Source organism: Sander lucioperca, chromosome 8 (genome assembly GCF_008315115.2).
Source record: "Sander lucioperca isolate FBNREF2018 chromosome 8, SLUC_FBN_1.2, whole genome shotgun sequence".
Taxonomy (NCBI): domain Eukaryota; kingdom Metazoa; phylum Chordata; class Actinopteri; order Perciformes; family Percidae; genus Sander; species Sander lucioperca.
Window position 1 is genome coordinate 36,857,309 of NC_050180.1, and position 18,807 is coordinate 36,876,115.

At 42.0% G+C, this 18,807-nt stretch overlaps 1 protein-coding gene across 3 annotated transcripts in view; it reads left to right on the top strand.

The window, feature by feature from the left end:
* Positions 1-18,807, top strand: part of plekhm3 (pleckstrin homology domain containing, family M, member 3) — a 48,216-nt gene that overhangs the window by 16,191 nt on the left and 13,218 nt on the right. For 2 of the 3 annotated variants that reach the window (XM_031279109.2, XM_031279179.2), the window contains exons 4-6: positions 7,722-7,867; positions 9,890-10,083; positions 16,010-16,073. In XM_031279109.2, coding sequence (XP_031134969.1) covers positions 7,722-7,867; positions 9,890-10,083; positions 16,010-16,073 — 404 coding nt within the window. Of the gene's footprint in view, positions 1-7,721; positions 7,868-9,889; positions 10,084-16,009; positions 16,074-17,513; positions 17,713-18,807 lie in introns of those variants that run through there. The other variant, XM_036004047.1, reaches the window with a different exon arrangement.

Below are 18,807 nucleotides of genomic sequence, written 5' to 3' on the forward strand. Positions count from 1 at the left end.
GAGCACATTCTCAGGCCCCCAGGCTTTGGGTGAAGTGGAAATCAGTAGATATGAGGGAATTGAGGAAGTAGGAGGTGGTCTCACATCAAAAGATAGACAGTCTCTCTCCCGCGCGTGCGGTGCACAGATACACGCACGCACGCACGCACACACGCACGCACGCGTGCGCGCAAACGCACACACACACGCGCAAACGCACACACACAAATGCACACGCTCGCTGTCTTAGTCATAGTACTCTCCATTTGTGCACATTTTTTTTGGTGTTTGGTCGGTGTAAATGAGACACATCAAAGCTTAAGATTCTCTCGTCTTTTCAGTTTTAATTCACACACACATGTACATCACACACACACACACACACACACACACACACACACACACACACACACTCAGAGGTGTGGTGGTTTAAAACCAGCGGCGGGCAGATGAAAGCGCAAGCCCCTTTTTTGCCCTGATGTCATCTCTCTCTCTTTCTGTATCTCTATGTCTCTCTATCTCTCTCTCTCTTTCCACTCTACAATCACCCCCGGGCAGGACAAAGTGACCCTCTCTCACTACAGAGAGCCGCAGTACAATCGGTAGACCTTTGAGCTACCTTTGAATTCCCATTCATCTTTTCCCTCTGTCCTGCTTTCTCTCCTCCCAGAGAGACCTATAAAAGATCAGACGAGTAGAGAAAGCAGTTGTTTCTCTGTGCTGATAATAGAGGAAGTAGTTAACAGCAGAAAATAGTAATAGTACACTAAAATTATTCATGAGGGCTGGAGTAGTTGTGTATCAGTTGAAAATTGAAAAAAAAAGTAGTGGTTGCAGTTCAATGTTTATTTCTGAGGTCATAGTCAAAGGGGGTGTCGGAGTGGGCTACATTATATTGAGTTGTTTTTAATATTTTTTGTCCTTTCCATTTACATACGTGTGTGTGTGGGGGGGAGGATGCAGAATGTTCAGTGTTCAATACATCATAAATGTAGACTTTATGGCAGAGCAGTTGTATTGGACTGCTTTAGACTATACAGGTGTACCTAATAAAGAGGACACTTGCGTGTTTATATACTTTATTTCCTTGTACTTTTTATACTTATAAATGTATATACTTTGTATATGCACTTACAGTATATACTTGATGTATTAACACACTTGCTTAATAAAGGGCACATATAGGGCCCCATCTTGCACCCGGCGCAGTGCAGCCCAAAGCCCGACTCAAGTGTCTTTGCTAGTTTTTAGACTGACGCAGTTGTCGTTTTCCCGTCCAGCGTCCACGTCGTTTAAATAGCAAATGCACCTGCGCCCATCTGTGCGCATCATGGGCGTGCTGGTCTTACAGGGAGGTGTGTTCAGGTGCATCCTTGGCTTATGATCGCTCCATTGACCAACAAAAACCTGGTCTAAAGTCAATAACGCAGCATTTCATTGTTATTTTAACAGCGCATTAGTAAAATGCGCCTAGGCTCACAAACATGCAAAAGATTAAAAATACAAATATTACAATGTGAAATAGTATTATGATATGATCAGCTTGCGCACTTTCACTTCACGCACGAGCAGATCAGTTTCCTTTCCTGAAAATCTCTCCTTCCTGCTTAGCAAATCCGTCATCATAATAGCAATGCGCCAAGGTACAAACACGCCTGGCTTTTAAAGGGAATGGGAGATGACACTCTGATTGGTTTATTACATGTTACGCCCAAAACACACCTATGAAAAATAATACACTAAGTACAACCGTTTTGAACCATGTGCCTGGCACACGGACCTTTTTTTTCCTCTGTTAAACTAGCAAAAATGGATTCATACATGCCCTAAACGCACCTGGGCCAGGCACTTCACGCTGTGCGCTTAGATCGTTAAAATGTTATTGATTTTATTTATCTGTAGGAACAAAACAAATACTCTATTTACTTTTTATTTATACAAAATCACAATCTCTCCTTGTTGGTTTAAATGATCTCTCTGCAAAGAGCTCTCTGTTTTGAGATTGTTTTACTGCTTGTTAAGGTTTTGGTCAGTATCAAATGTATATGCTTGGTGTTATTTCATCTTCTTCCATAGTCCCACATGCATTATCTGTTGAGGCTTTACTACCCTTTTTTTCTCTACTGTACAGAGCTCATTATAGACTCCCTCAGCTTTGGTAGAAGTACATTTACAGGATCTGTGTGTGTGTGTGTGTGGGTACGTGTGGGTGTGTTCTCTTCTTGTCTCATGATATAGAATTTGAGGTTAAGGTTAAAGGTTGTTATTTAGTTTGCAGATGTTTTCAGGCTACAAACGTATGTGTCTTTGTTCCTCTGGTCCCAACAGCAGCAGACCAAAATCAAGGCCACAGTTGGCCAGAAAGCCAGCCTGGTGGTCAGCTCTTTCCTCGAAGTGACACAGTGTTTCTCTGACTGTTGACCATCCCCTCTGCCTGCTGGCTCCCAACCAGTGAACTGTGGTTTTTTTTGAAAGAGTATCCACCCCAACAACAGCATGAACTCACTGCTGTAATTAGCCTACAGAGTTCCACACATGTATTCGATCACGGGTCCTTCAATGAGATAAGACTTTGTTGTCTTTTTTTCATGTTATCCACAAACTATAATTTTATCCAAAGGAAAAAAAACAAATATCCATTGTTTAAACTTTGGAAAGGGATGAAAATGGATGATTTATAGATTGCTGCCATGTTTGGTTTCAGTAAAGTGTTTTAGGGATACAGTGAAAATGGCAGAAAGTATTGCAATCAGAAGGCAATCGGAACAGCGAGCCCAGACCACATCTGGAGGTGGTCTGACTCACACTGTGATCAAATGTCTGACAGATATAAAAGCATTTTGTACAGTTTAGCCATATTCTTTCTCACAAGAAAAATATTCAAGTTAAAAGGAAACCTAACTCAAGCTGGCCTTCGAAAAGTTCCAGACAACACGGTCCTTGGCAAAGGGAAAGTAGGTAGAGCCCATAGAGAGACCTATATGATGTGCAAGACGAGCATGTGACTGAAAGGGGCTGCTGATTTAGCACCAGTGCCAGAATGTTAGCAGACCTCGTTAGCAGGGCTTCATCTGTCACTCATGAGTCTCGCATTGCTAGACCTTCCCCCACAGAGCTGCGAAGGAGGGTCTGGCGAGTCCACACAGCATTCCGGGATAGGGAATCTGGTTTATTGGCATTCCTTTAAACCAATAACAATCATCTTGGGTGGCTCTAAGCACCGTAAGGAGCAACGACGCCTCTGCAAAATAGCCTCGGGAAGGAACTTGTTTTGGATGTGTACGTTAAAAAGTTGTTTTACTCGTGCAACAGAAAACTCAGATTGGACAGATATTCTAGCTAACTGTCTGGATTTACCCTGCAGAGATCTGAGAAGAGGTTAACCATAGTCCTCATAAATTGACTGGAGTTTAAAATGCCATCACAAAGGAAGCCCAAGGCAGCGGATATCCGGCCTAAAGCAACGGAGCAGTACAGGAAGTGGAATGTCGTGGATATAGACTACTCATGACCAGACCCAAACGCAATCTGCAGATTTTTTTTTTCTTTTTTTTTTACACATTTTTGCGGTGATCCAGAATGAAAGATTTTTTTTTTTTTTTTTTTAAATCTGTAGAAAATTTTGCGGAAAGTTTTGAAGAATTGTGGCCCTGCTCATTACCCTCGCCTTGCACACTATAGCGTACTTTGCATAGCTTCCCTTGGCCTGGGACACATCATGTTTATAGACTTATAGATTAAGGGCGTTTTCACACATACCTCATTTGGTCCGGACTTTCTCAGTTTGATCCGAACCAAAATTATTATTAATTAGAGGTGTGAAACCTCCCCCGGACCACGGTCCGGATCAAAAGACCAAATTTTGGTCCGACCAAAAGAGGTGGTCTCGGTCCGGACCAAACTGAACCATGGTCCGGTTCGTTTACAGTGTGAAAGCATTTTTTGGATGGTTCGGACTTTCGGACCAAATAGAAGAAGCTCTGGCAGGCTCTCCTTGTGTTACAAGACCGGGGAATAGCTCCTTTAAGGAATAGCTTGGTGCTTAGTGTGTAGGCTACATGAGAGAGTGAGAGTGACGGTGAATGCGCTCAGAGCAGACAGCTGTCGGCTATCAGAGCAGAGAATACATCAGCAGTTTATTTGTTAAGTGGTAGTAAATGTACAGTGTAGGTTTCCGTTTGTCTCTGAATAAATTCTCCAGAAAGTTCCAGTGTCTTGCTTCTCAACATCACAACAAAACAAAAAGAGCCACGGCAGTAGGGGAGAGCAGCAGTCAGTAGGGGAGAGCAGCAGTCAGTAGGGGAGAGCAGCAGTCAGTAGGGGAGAGCAGCAGTCAGTAGGGGAGAGCAGCAGTCAGCTGAAAAAACTCCGACACAGAGAGAGATACGAGAGGACGGGGAAGCCTGTCTACAAACCAATCAATTATAAGTATCTGGAGATGCAGCTCACGTATGTGATGACGGCAGGACGTAGTTTTGTCACGTATAGATCTTTAGTGCGCTTGCATAACTGCAGTGTGAAACCAAAACTTACCGGATCAAATGTATACAATGTAACAAAAACATGAACCTTGGTTCGGACTTTCATGTGTGAAAACGCCCTAAAGGACCTGATTGATTGGCTTGCCAAGGGGGGAGCTGGATCTGACTGGCTTGTTGAATCCCATGTTTTCTGATCAGCCCACAGAAAACTTGTCTGGGTTGTCTTATTTCACGGTTTGTGTGTTGGTAGGCACTCCAGATACCCATATGTATGTGCACAAACACTGAAAAAGTGAGTTTTTTTCATGAAATGTTCCATTTTAAGCACAGGATGGACCGAAAGTGTTGACATTGTGGATAATATTGTTTGTTAGCTTTCCGATCATCAGGGAACCACACTAATGTGTTTTTAAGAGGAGTAGTTGTCCAATATGGGTCAACTTTGAGGACCTATGTCTTTCCTCATTCTGGTTAATCAAACCATGTTCTAACACTCTCATATAGGTTAACATGTAGGGGGAAAAATCATTCAAATCGAATAGAGGTGTGGTCAGAAAGTGATCGATTTCTGACGGAATGCCCCAGTTAAAACTCGAGTTCAGTCGGTGTGGCTGACTGATGCTCCAACATGAGTATTTTTTTTTTCTTTAAAGCAGGGATCCAGCTCTCAGTGCTGATTAGACCTTTGTCACTTTTTCAGACATCAGATTCTCATCTATGATAGAAAAGTGGTTGACCTAACTTGTCTTTATTGTCTGCCTTCATCTGTCCTTATTTGATCTAACTCTTCTCTTTTATGCAGTTCCTTCGTTCCTCTCATCTCCCGATAGCCTTTTACTCATTCTCTTTTTGTCTTTTTTGTCTGTTTCCCCTTTGTCAGTCTGTGTTGTTTCTTGTGTTGAAGCACAAACAGGCTGACACACGTCTCTCTTCCTCTGTCGTTCTTCTTTTCTTTAGCTTTCCATGCCTCTGTTTTCCAAAACCTTGATAACGATCTTCCGTTTCTTTTCTTCTCTACCTCTCTTCACTTGTTGTTTTCCTCCAGGCTCCATGTCCAAGGAGATTGTGTTTGATAAGGGACACCTGTCGCAGTGCTGTGGCGCTCAGCTGTTTGTGTGATCATAGACCAGGTCCGGGTGTTTGGGTGAAGAATGAACTTTAAAGAGTTGAGAAGACAATGCAGACAGTGGGGTAGATATCCGGCTGAATAGAGCTGAGGATCTGTTGGTCTTTTAGGTCTGCAAAACACTTTTCTATTGAAGTCTGCTGTGTTGTGACTACTGGGACAGCCAAGACTCTCTTATCTAAGGGATTACTTCAAGGGAATTTGGCAGGTAGATTTAGGCAAATATGGATATTAATAGTAAAAGATTTACTAAACAAGAATATGAAAAGAAATCAGTAAATTATTGCTCATAGTTTTTGACATAAAAAGAAAATGAAGGGCAAACATGTGGTTTAAGAGTTTGAGGGCGGGAGTGGAAACATTAAAATGATGTGGTTTCCCCCCCAAAAAAACAAAAGTTATGTTATTCATATTTCCTGCATCTCCAGCAAATTACACCTCATGATGAGATTGCTCATCATTGGTAGTAAAACACACATTATTTATGCACTTCTCAAGAACACCACATTTAGTTTTGTGACTAGAGACTTTAGATATAAAGATAGATTTATAACCCAAAAATACAGCAGACTTAAATAGTTTTAGTCTTGGTGACATGAGTGTTTATAGCTTTTCCTAAAGGCCACACTCGAAGATGGGGAGTAAAGCCAGCGGTCATAAAGAGGGGCAGGAAGCAATAGATGTAAAAATGGAGATATACTTTCAGAGGGCCTCTCCTGGAAGACATTCACAGTGTTGCACTTTTTATGTACACAGAGATGTGAAAGTCGGGCAAAAACAAATAATTTGCTGCTTGTCATGATGCTTTATTGATGTAAGCATATGGTAAAAGTTAAAAACGGCTCAGACGAGTGTATCTATACCCTGGATTTTTAAAGATGAGCTGTAAGAGCACGCTGTTTAAATCAAAAGACTGCTGTTCATGAAGAAACACATTTTGACATTTCAGTGTCAGTAAGAGACAGTAAGAGACACACCAGCCCGATAATCGGCCGTCGGACCATCTGGCGAGGTCGGTGACTCAAGTCTGTTCGGTGTGTCCCATGCCGTCGGCCTTCATTTGGGCCGACCCAACATGTTCAGTCGGGGACAGGGCAGTCAGGACTCACCCGGAAATGGCGAGCAGATGAGCCTCTCAAAATCTGACGAAAATCTTTTAAACTGACCTTTGTCAATCTGAAATGAAGACAGATTCAGAAACTGCATGGCCTATTTCTCGCTTAAAATGTTTTCAGAAACACATTTCGGTGAACTATTTTAGTACAATATGAGCCGCCATGATGTCTGGCTGTGAATTTCCGGAGAAAAAAGAACCACGTGATGCGTTCGTCCAATCAGCTGCCGGTTTTCATTTTCTGGGAAATAATCAGACTGTTAATGGAAACAATACAGAGCAGCGCCGCCTGCTGCTATGGAGACGTATTACGTTTTGCGCACGCGCAGAGCATACGCTCAAGTCGGCGTCGCCTCAGTGTGTTCTGAGGCATTTTTTGGACCATCATGTGCCTTTTTTCTATCCTAACTGTAAAACTGTAAAACAGGTTGGAAATTAAACCCTAGATCAGAAGAAAAACCTCAATTTAAGGATTTCTCTACAATTCTCTAATCAGTGCTAATCAAATCATAAAATGTCCCTATTTTTTGTGGGTCATGATAGAACATATTACCTTTTTGGGGTCAGGGTTCCTTTTTAAACTTGGACTGTCTTGTTTATTATCTACAGGTTTATTCGGCTGGATTAGTGTGGTATTTAGTGAGGGGCAATAATCTGACACATATTAACGGAAAGTTAAATGTTCTACAACCTTTCTGTTCTCCTGATCATGACTCCAGCAGACTGTTAACACCAAAAGAGGACTTGTGCAACACCTTAAGACACATACATGGACACATAGAGCAGTTCTTCATTGATGCCATCATTTAGTGTGCAATAAGTCTGAGATATATACGTACTTGTTTCACATTAAGAGTGTTGGTTTGAATCCTACTTTTGACACTTACTTAAAAGTGATTTAACTGGTTTCTTCATAATTAAAGACGTTCAGACACCCTTGGGTATGATATATGTATTTATTAATAAGATATACTATGCACAAACACAAATGCTAATACTTACCCAATGACTTCCTCTTTAGGTTGTCAGCGTCCAGTTGGTCTCTCCAAAGGAAAGGCAAAGGTCTGCTACTACAGCGGCTGGTACTACTGCCAGAGCTGCCATCAGGACAATTCCTTCCTCATCCCAGCACGCCTGCTGCACAACTGGGACACCAGCAAGCACAAGGTGGCAAATCACACACACACACACACACACACACACATACACCTACCTATATGAAAACACCCGCCGTCTAAACATACTTACTTTACCAGTTTTGAAAGTTTCTTATTTTGAGCGAGTGGAACATCAGCAGGGTGTCTTTGGGTTTTTAAAAAGCCTGGTATTGTTTTCAAGTATTTGGATGCAGAATCAGAAAATGATTTATTGCCAAGTAGGTAACACTTATAAGGAATTTGCCTTGGTGGTTGGTGCATACATAAACATAAACATATTAAACATTAATATGAAATGTAAACATTAGGGCACCTTAGTGTGTTAAAATAAAGGTTCAATAGTTTTCTGAACAAATTACCTAAACTTTTCTATGGCTGCGTTCACAAACAAACTATAGTGCTCTCATCCATTTCAATGAAGCCAGTTTGGTGACACAGCAGGGGTACCAATGCAGGGGGCCTCGCAAAAAAAGTTTAACCTTGCTCAACTTTTGCAGGCATACAACGCCAACGTCATCTGGCAAGGCGCTGCTGTGGCCAATCAAATGCTTGCAAGCGCACATTCATGGTTGTTACTGAGATGTGAAATATAATAATTATGTCGCGTTTGTACTTTTTACCTGGTGATAAAATAATTGCAGCGATAATAACTGTGATAACTTTCCAGAGTTGTATAATGCTGTCTCTGAGTATTTTAAACCACTGTGCAGTGTATTACCGTCTGATAAACCTTCAAACTATCTATTACTATTCTATCTATTCTATTACTTAAACTGGACCTCCTGGATCGTATTTAATTTCTCACCTGTATCTGAAACAACATGCCATCAACAACCCCTTGCTTTGTTTTAACACAGTGCTGTTTAAAGTAGGAATGCCTGCTAAAATCCAGTGTAATTTTTCTTGATTCTTATGCAGACTGCTGCAGATGAGGAGAAATAGTTTGACATTTAAGGAAATTATTCACTTATGTGCTTTATTGCTGAGGTTTAGATGAGAAGATTGACATGACTCTCATGTCTGTTCCCTAAATATGAAGCTAGAGCTGGGAAATCTTAGCTTAGCATAAAGTCTGGAAACAATGGGAAACGGATAGCCTAGTTCTGTTCATAGATAAAGAAAATCAGCTTACCAACCTCTAAAGCTCAGTAATTAAAACATTTTATCTTGTTTGTTTAAAGGTGCTCTAAGCGATGTCACGCGTTTTTTAGGCTACAACATTTTTTGTCACATACAGCAAACATCTCCTCTATTATCTGCTAGCTGCCTGTCCCCTGAACACACAACAAAAACAAACTGGCCAACCTGCACCACGAAACATAACAGAGTTCCTGCGTTCCAGCCAATAACCGACAAGAAGGATTTTGGTGTTGGGGTTGGGGGGTTAGTGTGCGGAAGCACGGAAGGGAGGGGGAGGGGACGGGATGAGGAGGAGGGAGGGGCGAGCTAGCCTTGTTTTGTGTGACAATACTACGTCAACAAGAAGTAACATCACCCAACATCGCTTAGAGCACCTTTTAATCCGTACAAAAACGGGAGGCTTTTGAACATACAACTTGTCAGGTATTATCCCATGTAGTCTATATCCACGACGTTCAACTTCCAGGATTGCTCCGTTGCCGCCGGAAATTGCGCTGGATTTCACTCTTTTCGGCTGGATGTCCGTTACCTTCGGCTTTCTTTGTGTTGGAATTTTAAACTCCAGTCGATTTATGAGGACTATGGTTAACTGCTCCTCAGATCTCTGCAGGGTAAATCCAGACATCTAGCTAGACTATCTGTCCAATCTGAGTTTTCTGTTGCACGACTAAAACTATTTTTGAACATTCAAATGTTCCACCAAAACAAGTTCCTTCCTGAGGCTATTTTGTAGCGGCACCGTGGCTCCGCCCAGGGCTTAGCGCTCCCCTGGACTAGCCAGACCCTCCTTCGCATCGCTGTGGAGGAAGGTCTGGCAAAGCGCGGCTATCTCTCATGTATCTGTTGTCCTTGGTGCAGCGATCCTGATGTGAACTGTGATGTGCTCCTTTAGGTGTCTAAACAGGCCAAGGAGTTCCTGGAATTTGTGTATGAGGAGCCCCTGCTGGACGTCCAGCAGCTCAACCCTTGTCTGTATGAGCACTGTGAGCCTCTCAGCACTGTGCTGCGCCTCCGTCAGCAGCTCCAGTCACTGCGGGCCTACCTGTTTAGCTGCCGAGCAACCGTTGCTGAGGACCTCAGACGAAGGTAGGTTGGCGGTGAAGTCTATTGTGGTGGTGCTTAAAGCGCTGTTGTCCAACCTCTTTTGGCTTGTGACCCCTCAAAATGAAGCAATGTCTACTTGCAAATCATCATCATATGTATTGTACATGTCTAAGGGTTGTGAGCACTTCTTTTTTTGGTTTGCATACAGTATTTCAATTTGGAAAGGTCCTCAGAAAGCAAATTATCCAGTAATTCACAGGAAATAAAGCTTCACCCAAAATCAGAAAAATAGACATAACAAAACTATCTGCGTAGGGCTCCACTGACAGTAAACAAGGAGATATCCAGCCATTTTTAAAAGTTATTAGCAGCATGTGTCATTGAGTCACACTGACTGATGCACTACACTATTTGTTATAGTCCTCTGTTGATTGATTGATTACACAGACTGTGTACATCTCCCTGTATGATCAATGTTTATATGTGTGTGTTTATATGTGTGTGTCTGAGTGCCTGCATGTATATTGCCATAACTTTTATCTGCATGCATTCCTGTGTGTGTATGTATATATATATATATATGCTGCATACACATTAAAGGTGTGTGTGTGTGTGTGTGTGTGTGTGTGTACGTTCATGTGTGTGATGGTCAGGGGGGGGATGACTGTTTATCTGAGTGGGGTCCCACACTGAAAGCCTTGTCTGTGAGCTGATGGATGCTCCTTGCCCCGCTCCAGGTCACTAATACACTCTGATCGGACTTTTTCTAAAGAAGAATCATCCATCTCTGAAAACAGACTGGAATCTGATTAATAAACTATCATGATAATTCACATAAAACATATTTTCTTACTTACCAGTAACGGTATCTATACTGAACAAAATTATAAACGCAACACTTTTGTTTTTGCCCCCATTTTTCATGAGCTGAACTCAAAGATCTAAGACTTTTTCTATGTACACAAAAGACCTATTTCTCTCAAATATTGTTCACAAATCTGTCTAAATCTGTGTAAAGCCTGGTTCACACGGGACGATTTTAAAATTGTCGGCCGATTTTCCAATCCTGAGAGACCCCACACACGGCGATAAAAAATCACGGGTCTAACAGTTTTGGTTGTACAGTGTGTGCACCACACCCACACACAAAATCAACACATCACACACGAACCGATTTGACTCCCGAGCATTCCCAGGTCAGACGGGAAATCTCGCAAAATCCCTCAAGATCAAACGTGACTTCAGAGTAAACAATCATGGCGGACGAAGAGGATGCAGTGGCGATAGTTTGTAGTTGGTTTGTAGCGATGGTCAAAGAAGTGGAGACAACGCGAGCATGGACTATACTTGCTATACTTATCGCCGACGTCCACCGGACTTTCTGGTGCGCCATGCCGCCGGCTGTTTTGATTTTGTTTCCCGGTGCTTTCCTCGCCACCTCGCTTTCTGATTGGCTACACGCCACAGTCCACAGGCTGCGTGCTCGTTTGTCCCCGGGGGACACCACACACAAGGAGAAATCGGGCCAAATAAATTTGAGATCGGAGCGGTCCCGACGTCCTTCCGAGCAGACGAGAGCAGTCTTAACACACCACACACGGCAGGAATATCTGATCAGATTATTTTACGATAATCGGAGCATCCTTAAGATTGTCGGAAGGGGTGAATCGGGGATAAAATCGGCCTAATTATCCTGCCGTGTGAACCAGGCTTTAGTGAGCACTTCTCCTTTACCAAGATAATCCATCCACCTCACAGGTGTGGCATATCAAGATGCTGATTAGACAGCATGATTATTGCACAGGTGTGCCTTAGGCTGGCCACAATATGGCCACCCTAAAATGTGCAGTTTTACTTTATTGAGGGGTTGCAGGGGGGCCCGAAAACCACTCAGTATCTGGTGTGACCACCATTTGCAACATATGTCCTTCACATAGAGTTGATCAGGTTGTTGATTGTGGCCTGTGGAATGTTGGTCCACTCCTCTTCAATGGCTGTGCGAAGTTGCTGGATATTGGCAGGACCTGGAACACGCTGTCGTATACGCCGATCCAGAGCATCCCAAACATGCTCAATGGGTGACATGTCCGGTGAGTATGCTGGCCATGCAAGAACTGGGATGTTTTCAGCTTCCAGGAATTGTGTACAGATCCTTGCAACATGGGGCCGTGCATTATTATGCTGCAACATGAGGTGATGGTCGTAGATGAATGGCACAACAATGGGCCTCAGGATCTCGTCGCAGCATCTCTGTGCATTCAAAATGCCATCAATAAAATGCACCTGTGTTCGGTGCCCACACCATAACCCCACTGCCACCATGGGCCACTTGATCCACAACATTGATATCAGCAAACCGCTTACCCACACGACGCCATACACGCTGTCTGCCATCTGCCCTGTACAATGAAAACCGGGATTCATCCGTGAAGAAAACACCTCTCCAAAGTGCCAGACGCCATCTATTGTGAGCATTTGCACACTCAACTCGGTTACGACGACGAACTGCAGCCAGGTCGAGACCCCGATGAGGACGACGAGCATGCAGATGAGCTTCCCTGACCGTTTCTGACAGTGAAGAAATTCTTTGGTTATGCAAACCGATTGTTGCAACAGCTGTCCGGGTGGCTCAGACGAATTTGGAGGTGGAGGTCCTGGGCTGGTGTGGCTACATGTGGTCGGTGGTTATGAGGCCGGTTGGATGTACTGCCAAATTCTCTGAAACGCCTTTGGAGACGGCTTATGGTAGAGAAATTAACATTCAATTCACGTGCAACAGCTCGGGTGGACATTCCTGCAGTCAGCATGCCAATTGCACGCTACCTCAAAACTTGCGACATCTGTGGCATTGTGCTGTGTGATAAAACTGCACATTTTAGAGTGGCCTTTTATTGTGGCCAGCCTAAGGCACACCTGTGCAATAATCATGCTGTCTAATCAGCACCTTGATATGCCACACCTGTGAGGTGGATGGATTATCTCGGCAAAGGAGAAGTGCTCACTAACACAGATTTAGACAGATTTGTGAACAATATTTGAGAGAAATTAGCCTTTTGTGTACATGTGACAAAAGTCTTAGATCTTTGAGTTCAGCTCATGAAAAATGGGGGAAAAAAACAAAAGTGTTGTGTGTGTGAAATTTGTGAATGTCAGCACCACAAAACAACTCCATAGTATTAAGATGGCAGGATAAACGTCAAAAAAGGGATCTGTCGCTGTAATTTGGTTAAACTAACCCTTTATATACTGGAAAATCTAAATATTACATTATACTATTTCTTGAATTTTGTGCTTTGTTTGTATTTTTAATATACTTTACAGTTAAAAGTGTTATTAGTTCAATCATTTGTCAAGCAGAGTAAGAAGGCTGGATAATATAAAACTATATTGTTTCTATCACGATGTTGAAAAACCAGTGTTGCGTCAATACTTGCATCATTTGGACAATGCTTTATGTTATGATCCTTGTACATTAAGTTAATTTTGCACTTAAGTTCTTAATAAAATGAAAAAGTACTTTTCATTTGTCAAGTTTTTAATTCACACAGGTGTATACAAAAAGAGGCTTTGACCTGTGGTTATTTCATATAGACAATTTATTTATTGAATTACCAGAAAACATGCTATATCGTGATATATATTGTTATCGAGACATGAAATGACCGGGATAGAAGATTTTGGCCATATTGTCCAGCCCCTCAGAGTATACATTACAAAGACAAAATGTTAAAGGCTACAGATGCAGAGTTGCACACACCGATTGTCAATGAATATCAACACGAGATGCTTAAACTGTAAAATCTGATTAATATAACTCATTACTTCTCCATTAAGATGTTTTAATGTTCAACTATTAAAATGTTTTGTCTCTGGCTTGCCAAGTAGCTTCAAACCAAAACTACTGGTATTTTTTTATCAGCCTTAAAAACACCATATTAGCCGTTGCATTGCAGAGACGAACAGCATCATGTCGTTCTGTGTTTACTTCTGTCCCATTAGCTAATGCCGGCTAGTGCCCCAACACTTCCAAACACTGCAGGATTGATGAGGGCCGTGGCGCTAAAACCTTCCCCTAGTCATCAGTCTACTCTGGGGGGGGGGGGGAATCTGAAGAGAGATGTCTGTTGCATACATGCAGAAAGCCATGGAAACACGATCGCACACACAACCACTAGGCACTAAAGGCTGCAAGTTAGAGGTGTGTGTGTGTGTGTGTGTGTGTGTGTGTGTGTGTGTGTGTCACACATAACCATAACGCCACAAATTTACAGCATCCAAAAAGTTGTATCAACACTTCTTTGAACAAGTTGAACATTATACGTTTGACTAAGATTTGGTTTTGGTTTGCATTAGATTGTAATGTGTTTGTGCCACCCTCACACACACACACACACACACACACACACACAACACACCTATTTGTAGGACTTTGTACATCTGCTGGTTCACACACACTTACACAGGTCAGACCCTCCTTCAGTACATGATCATAATCTCTGAGTGATATCAAAGGTGTGTCTGCTTCACTGGGGATAGTGAAATAAAATATGGAATTAAATAATCAAATACTTTCAGGGCTTAGACAAATATTATTGGTGTGTGTGTGTGTGTTTGCATATACGTATGAAGCTGTGTATCTTCTGCTTGTAATCTAATTCCAAGAAGTACTTTTATCACAATCAGCACACTTTAAAGGTGTGTTCATCTGGGCACCGACAATCAACACAGGAGGCAGTGTGGGTTTGATTATTGTGTGCGTGCATGGTCTTATGAATGCTGATGTGGTAACCCTTGGCAATGTACCAAACAGAGTAGTTTAAGTAGTTTATCAGTGGTGCCTATCCCCATGAGGTGTCTGGATCACACACACACACACACACACACACACACACACACACACACACACACACACACACACACACACATTCTTGTGTTTTGGTGACACTCATGACAGCTTAGACAGGATTTAGCATGGTGCCATCCATCTTAGTGGTCTGAGAGGAGGCCTCAACACACACACACACACACACACACACACACACACACACACACACACACACACACACACACACACACACACACACACTTAGATTGATATTATTACTTTGTTTAGCACCATTGACAAAAGGCTGGTGGTTAAACATTAAATCTATGTAATGCTCGTATGTGACCATTGTTTCATATTTACATGTCTGCAAGATTGAGCCTATCATTCAAACACTGGCCTGCACAGTTTCACATATTAAACAAGACTACAAATTTAAACTTTGACTTGTGCTCACAGTTTGTGTTTAATCAGAGTCAGATTTATTGAGGCAGTCAATCACCTAATTCAGTTAATGCTAATGACCCAAGTTTATGTTTAACGTAACACCAATTTAGTCACAACATTAAAGGCACTGTTCAGAACGGGCCCAGGCGGGGGAAGCAGGCCAGAGAAATGTGTGCAGCCGCCAGCAACAAAACAACATGCTGGAGAGCCCAAGAGCCCGGGCGTTCATCTAACATGTGTTTGTGTTAATTTCACCATTTGCATGTAGGGTAGACAGCAATCACTTTTTGGCGGATGATCCCTTTTTGGCATGAAACTGGTAGCCCACTGCGAAGACATGCTTGGACAACCCGTTCTCATTCCCAAGTCGTCAAATACTGATGCTGTCAGTGGCTCCCAGCGTCAGATACCGACTTAAACGTCACCGTTTAGCGTATATATGGGATGTACCGGGCATAACAACAGCTCTAAGTTTCATAAAAGTTTCATAAAATCGGGCCAGTAGTTTTTTCCTTATTCTCCTGACAGACAAACGAATCAACAAACAAATGGAAAAACCCAACCGGAAACAGAACCTCCTTGGTGGAGGAAATAAAACATAGTACGTTTTACCTTGTCCGTTTTTTTTTTTTTTTGGAAAAACAAGCTGGAAATGGTGGTTATTATTTTAATACTACTTTGTGTGTCTTTTCACAGGATCTTCCCCAGGGAATATCTGCTACAGCACATTCACCTGTACTCCATTGCTGACCTGCAGCAGGTACATACACACACAGACATGCTTACATGCTTTTATGTTTACAGTAATAGTGATGCCATTCATATTTCTTAAATGAACTAAAACTGGTATGAAAAAAGCATTGATCAGTTTTAGTTTAGACCTTGGACCAGGCTGATTCTCACTTCTTCAAAGAGCCTTTTAATGATAAGGATTAGTTTAAGTAAATATGTAAACCTTAATTTAGAATAAAGGATATGTTTAGTTAAACTTAAGTGGGTGTAGCTTAGTTCCTGATCGTTAAATTGCTGCCCGCATCTTATATTTGGTGAAAAAATGGTGTTGATAAAGACATGGCTGGCTATGCCCACTTGCTAACATTTTCTAGCTACCTACATTAGCTAACATTAGTGTGCAGACTGCTCTAATCCATCTGTTTTTCCCCATGTTGTTACAAAAAAATCAGTACAGTAGTAGACAGTAGCAGGGCTGATAAGTTAGCTGATGTAGCTAGCTAGCTTGCAAATGTTTAACAGCCATGAGGAACCATTGTTGTCTAAAAGCTATTAAAAACACATGAGTGAGCCACACTGTTGCACTGGGTGACATTGTTTCTTTATTACCATGAAAACACACACACACACACACACACACACACACACACACACACACACACACACACACACAGTAGTTTATTTTGACTCAATCCCACATAAATCATCCTGTTGGCATAAATATTCACATAAAATGTGTATTACAGTAATCCACAACTGAAAATATTCCCAACATTTGTTGAAAACTACAATGCCAAGTTGATTTTGTAAATTAAAAATAATACTATGTATTTGTGAGCTTTTTTTTTTAAGATGCATGTCTTCAATATGAACCAATAGGCTCGGAGCTGAAAGCCACAGAGGTAGTTGGAGTTGGACTTTGTATTGGATTAGTTGACAATAGGAAAAACATAGAATAATGCTTGCCTTATCCTTTAAGTAAGCACAACCTGTCCTTTGTTTCTTTGGCAAATGTCCATGTAATAACAGTGATAAGAGAGGTTGATAGCCCTATTTGGAACAGGGTAAGCCCTTTCAAGTGTCCTGATCCAAGAAAACAATGGTGTCGGTGGAAGGAATTCATATCTGGCATCGTGGAAATCTTTAACTCTACTGTTATCCCTTATCTAATCAGAAAACTTTCTTCTCATATAGCATATCTTTACATTATGTGCATGCCATTCATAACAGTTACACCGCCCAACTCAGTTTAAATGTGTTGAGTTGAGTATTTCTTTTTTTTAACCAGAGCATTAAAAAAAGAAACACATCCTGGCCTTTCAGCGGTTCAGGATCTAGTCGTCAAACTGAGTTAGGGGGGGTCAGAGGAAAGCGACCACAAATGACTGAAAAGTTCTTTTGTTTGTCATTATGTTCATCATGTAGTACCCTGCCCCATTTATTTTTCAACCCTCCCTCTCTGACTCAGAGCTCGGCCACAGACTCTCACAGTGAAAGAGATTGGACCCCCTCCTCGTCCTCCTTCTTCTCCACTCCCACACTCTGTGTCTCTCTGCTTCACTAATTGGTTACATTCAGAATCAACAGGCAGAAAAACAAAGCGTGACATCCCTCCATTCTTCCCAACATCCCCTTGGCCTCACACTCTCTACACACATGTGTGTCATATATGTGTGTGTGTGTGTGTGTGTGTGTGTGTGTGTGTGTGTGTGTGAGAGAGAGAGAGAGTCCTTCACTCTCTCTTTCCCTGCTAAACTCTGTGATTTACTCATAAACCCCAAACTGGTGATTTAGCACTAATTTTAACAAGAGAGCCTGCACTGCTCCCTCTTCTCTTTCTCTCCCCCTCTAACCTCCCCCCTCTCTGCCCTCTCTTGGAGATTCTCAAGCACTCTGCCTCTTAATTGGTTTTCCATATTAACAAGCTTGTTTCTTTTGATTTACCTCCTGAATAAAATGACGCTCTTAATCATGTGGCTTTTTTTGTTCCAGCTCAGAGGTCAGTGAAGGCTAAACTCCCTTGGCTAAACCCTGGACCACACTAAGTCTATTCACCTCCCGACAAATAGCCTCCACCCATATCCCCCATTAGGAGCAGTTCATTTGGAGAAAACATATGTGTTTGTCTAAGGACACTGCCCTTTTCCTCTGCTGGTTTTAGGGATTGTTTCTAGTGTTTTGTGTGAGGACTAAAGTAGTAGGAAAGTGCGTGTGTGTTTGTGTGTTGCAGCAGACTTCCCACAGTGATACTCTGGCATTCCCTCTATGCCAGGCATGCCTCTCTGCTCACACTTGTTCAGACTCACAGAGGCCTCTTAAGTAAATGTTAAAGGTTCTCAGAAAGATTTGCAATTTCTGCTCATGGCTTTGAGTTTAGGTGGAGCTTTTACCCTCAAATGCACAGTGAATGATCAGGTCAAATCGGTCAAAATGGAAGTCATGCTCATCATCCTGGAAATTGGCCAAAAAAAAGTAAACAGACTAATATAAACAATATAGATAATAACATACTAAAATGTTTAGGTTTAAAGACAAAAGTGTACACCCTCAACACTAAAAGGATTAGGCTATATTCATACTTTTGCATTAAGGGGTTACACCGTACCTACAGTATGTGTGTACATACGAAGGCTACGCCAACTGTGATTGATTGCCTTGTGTTTTCTCCTACACATTTGGTGCTGATTGAAAGTGAAGACACTAAGTGAGTTGAAGAATGGCTCAGTTATCTGCTCGCTACATCTAGCAAAACCATTCCCACG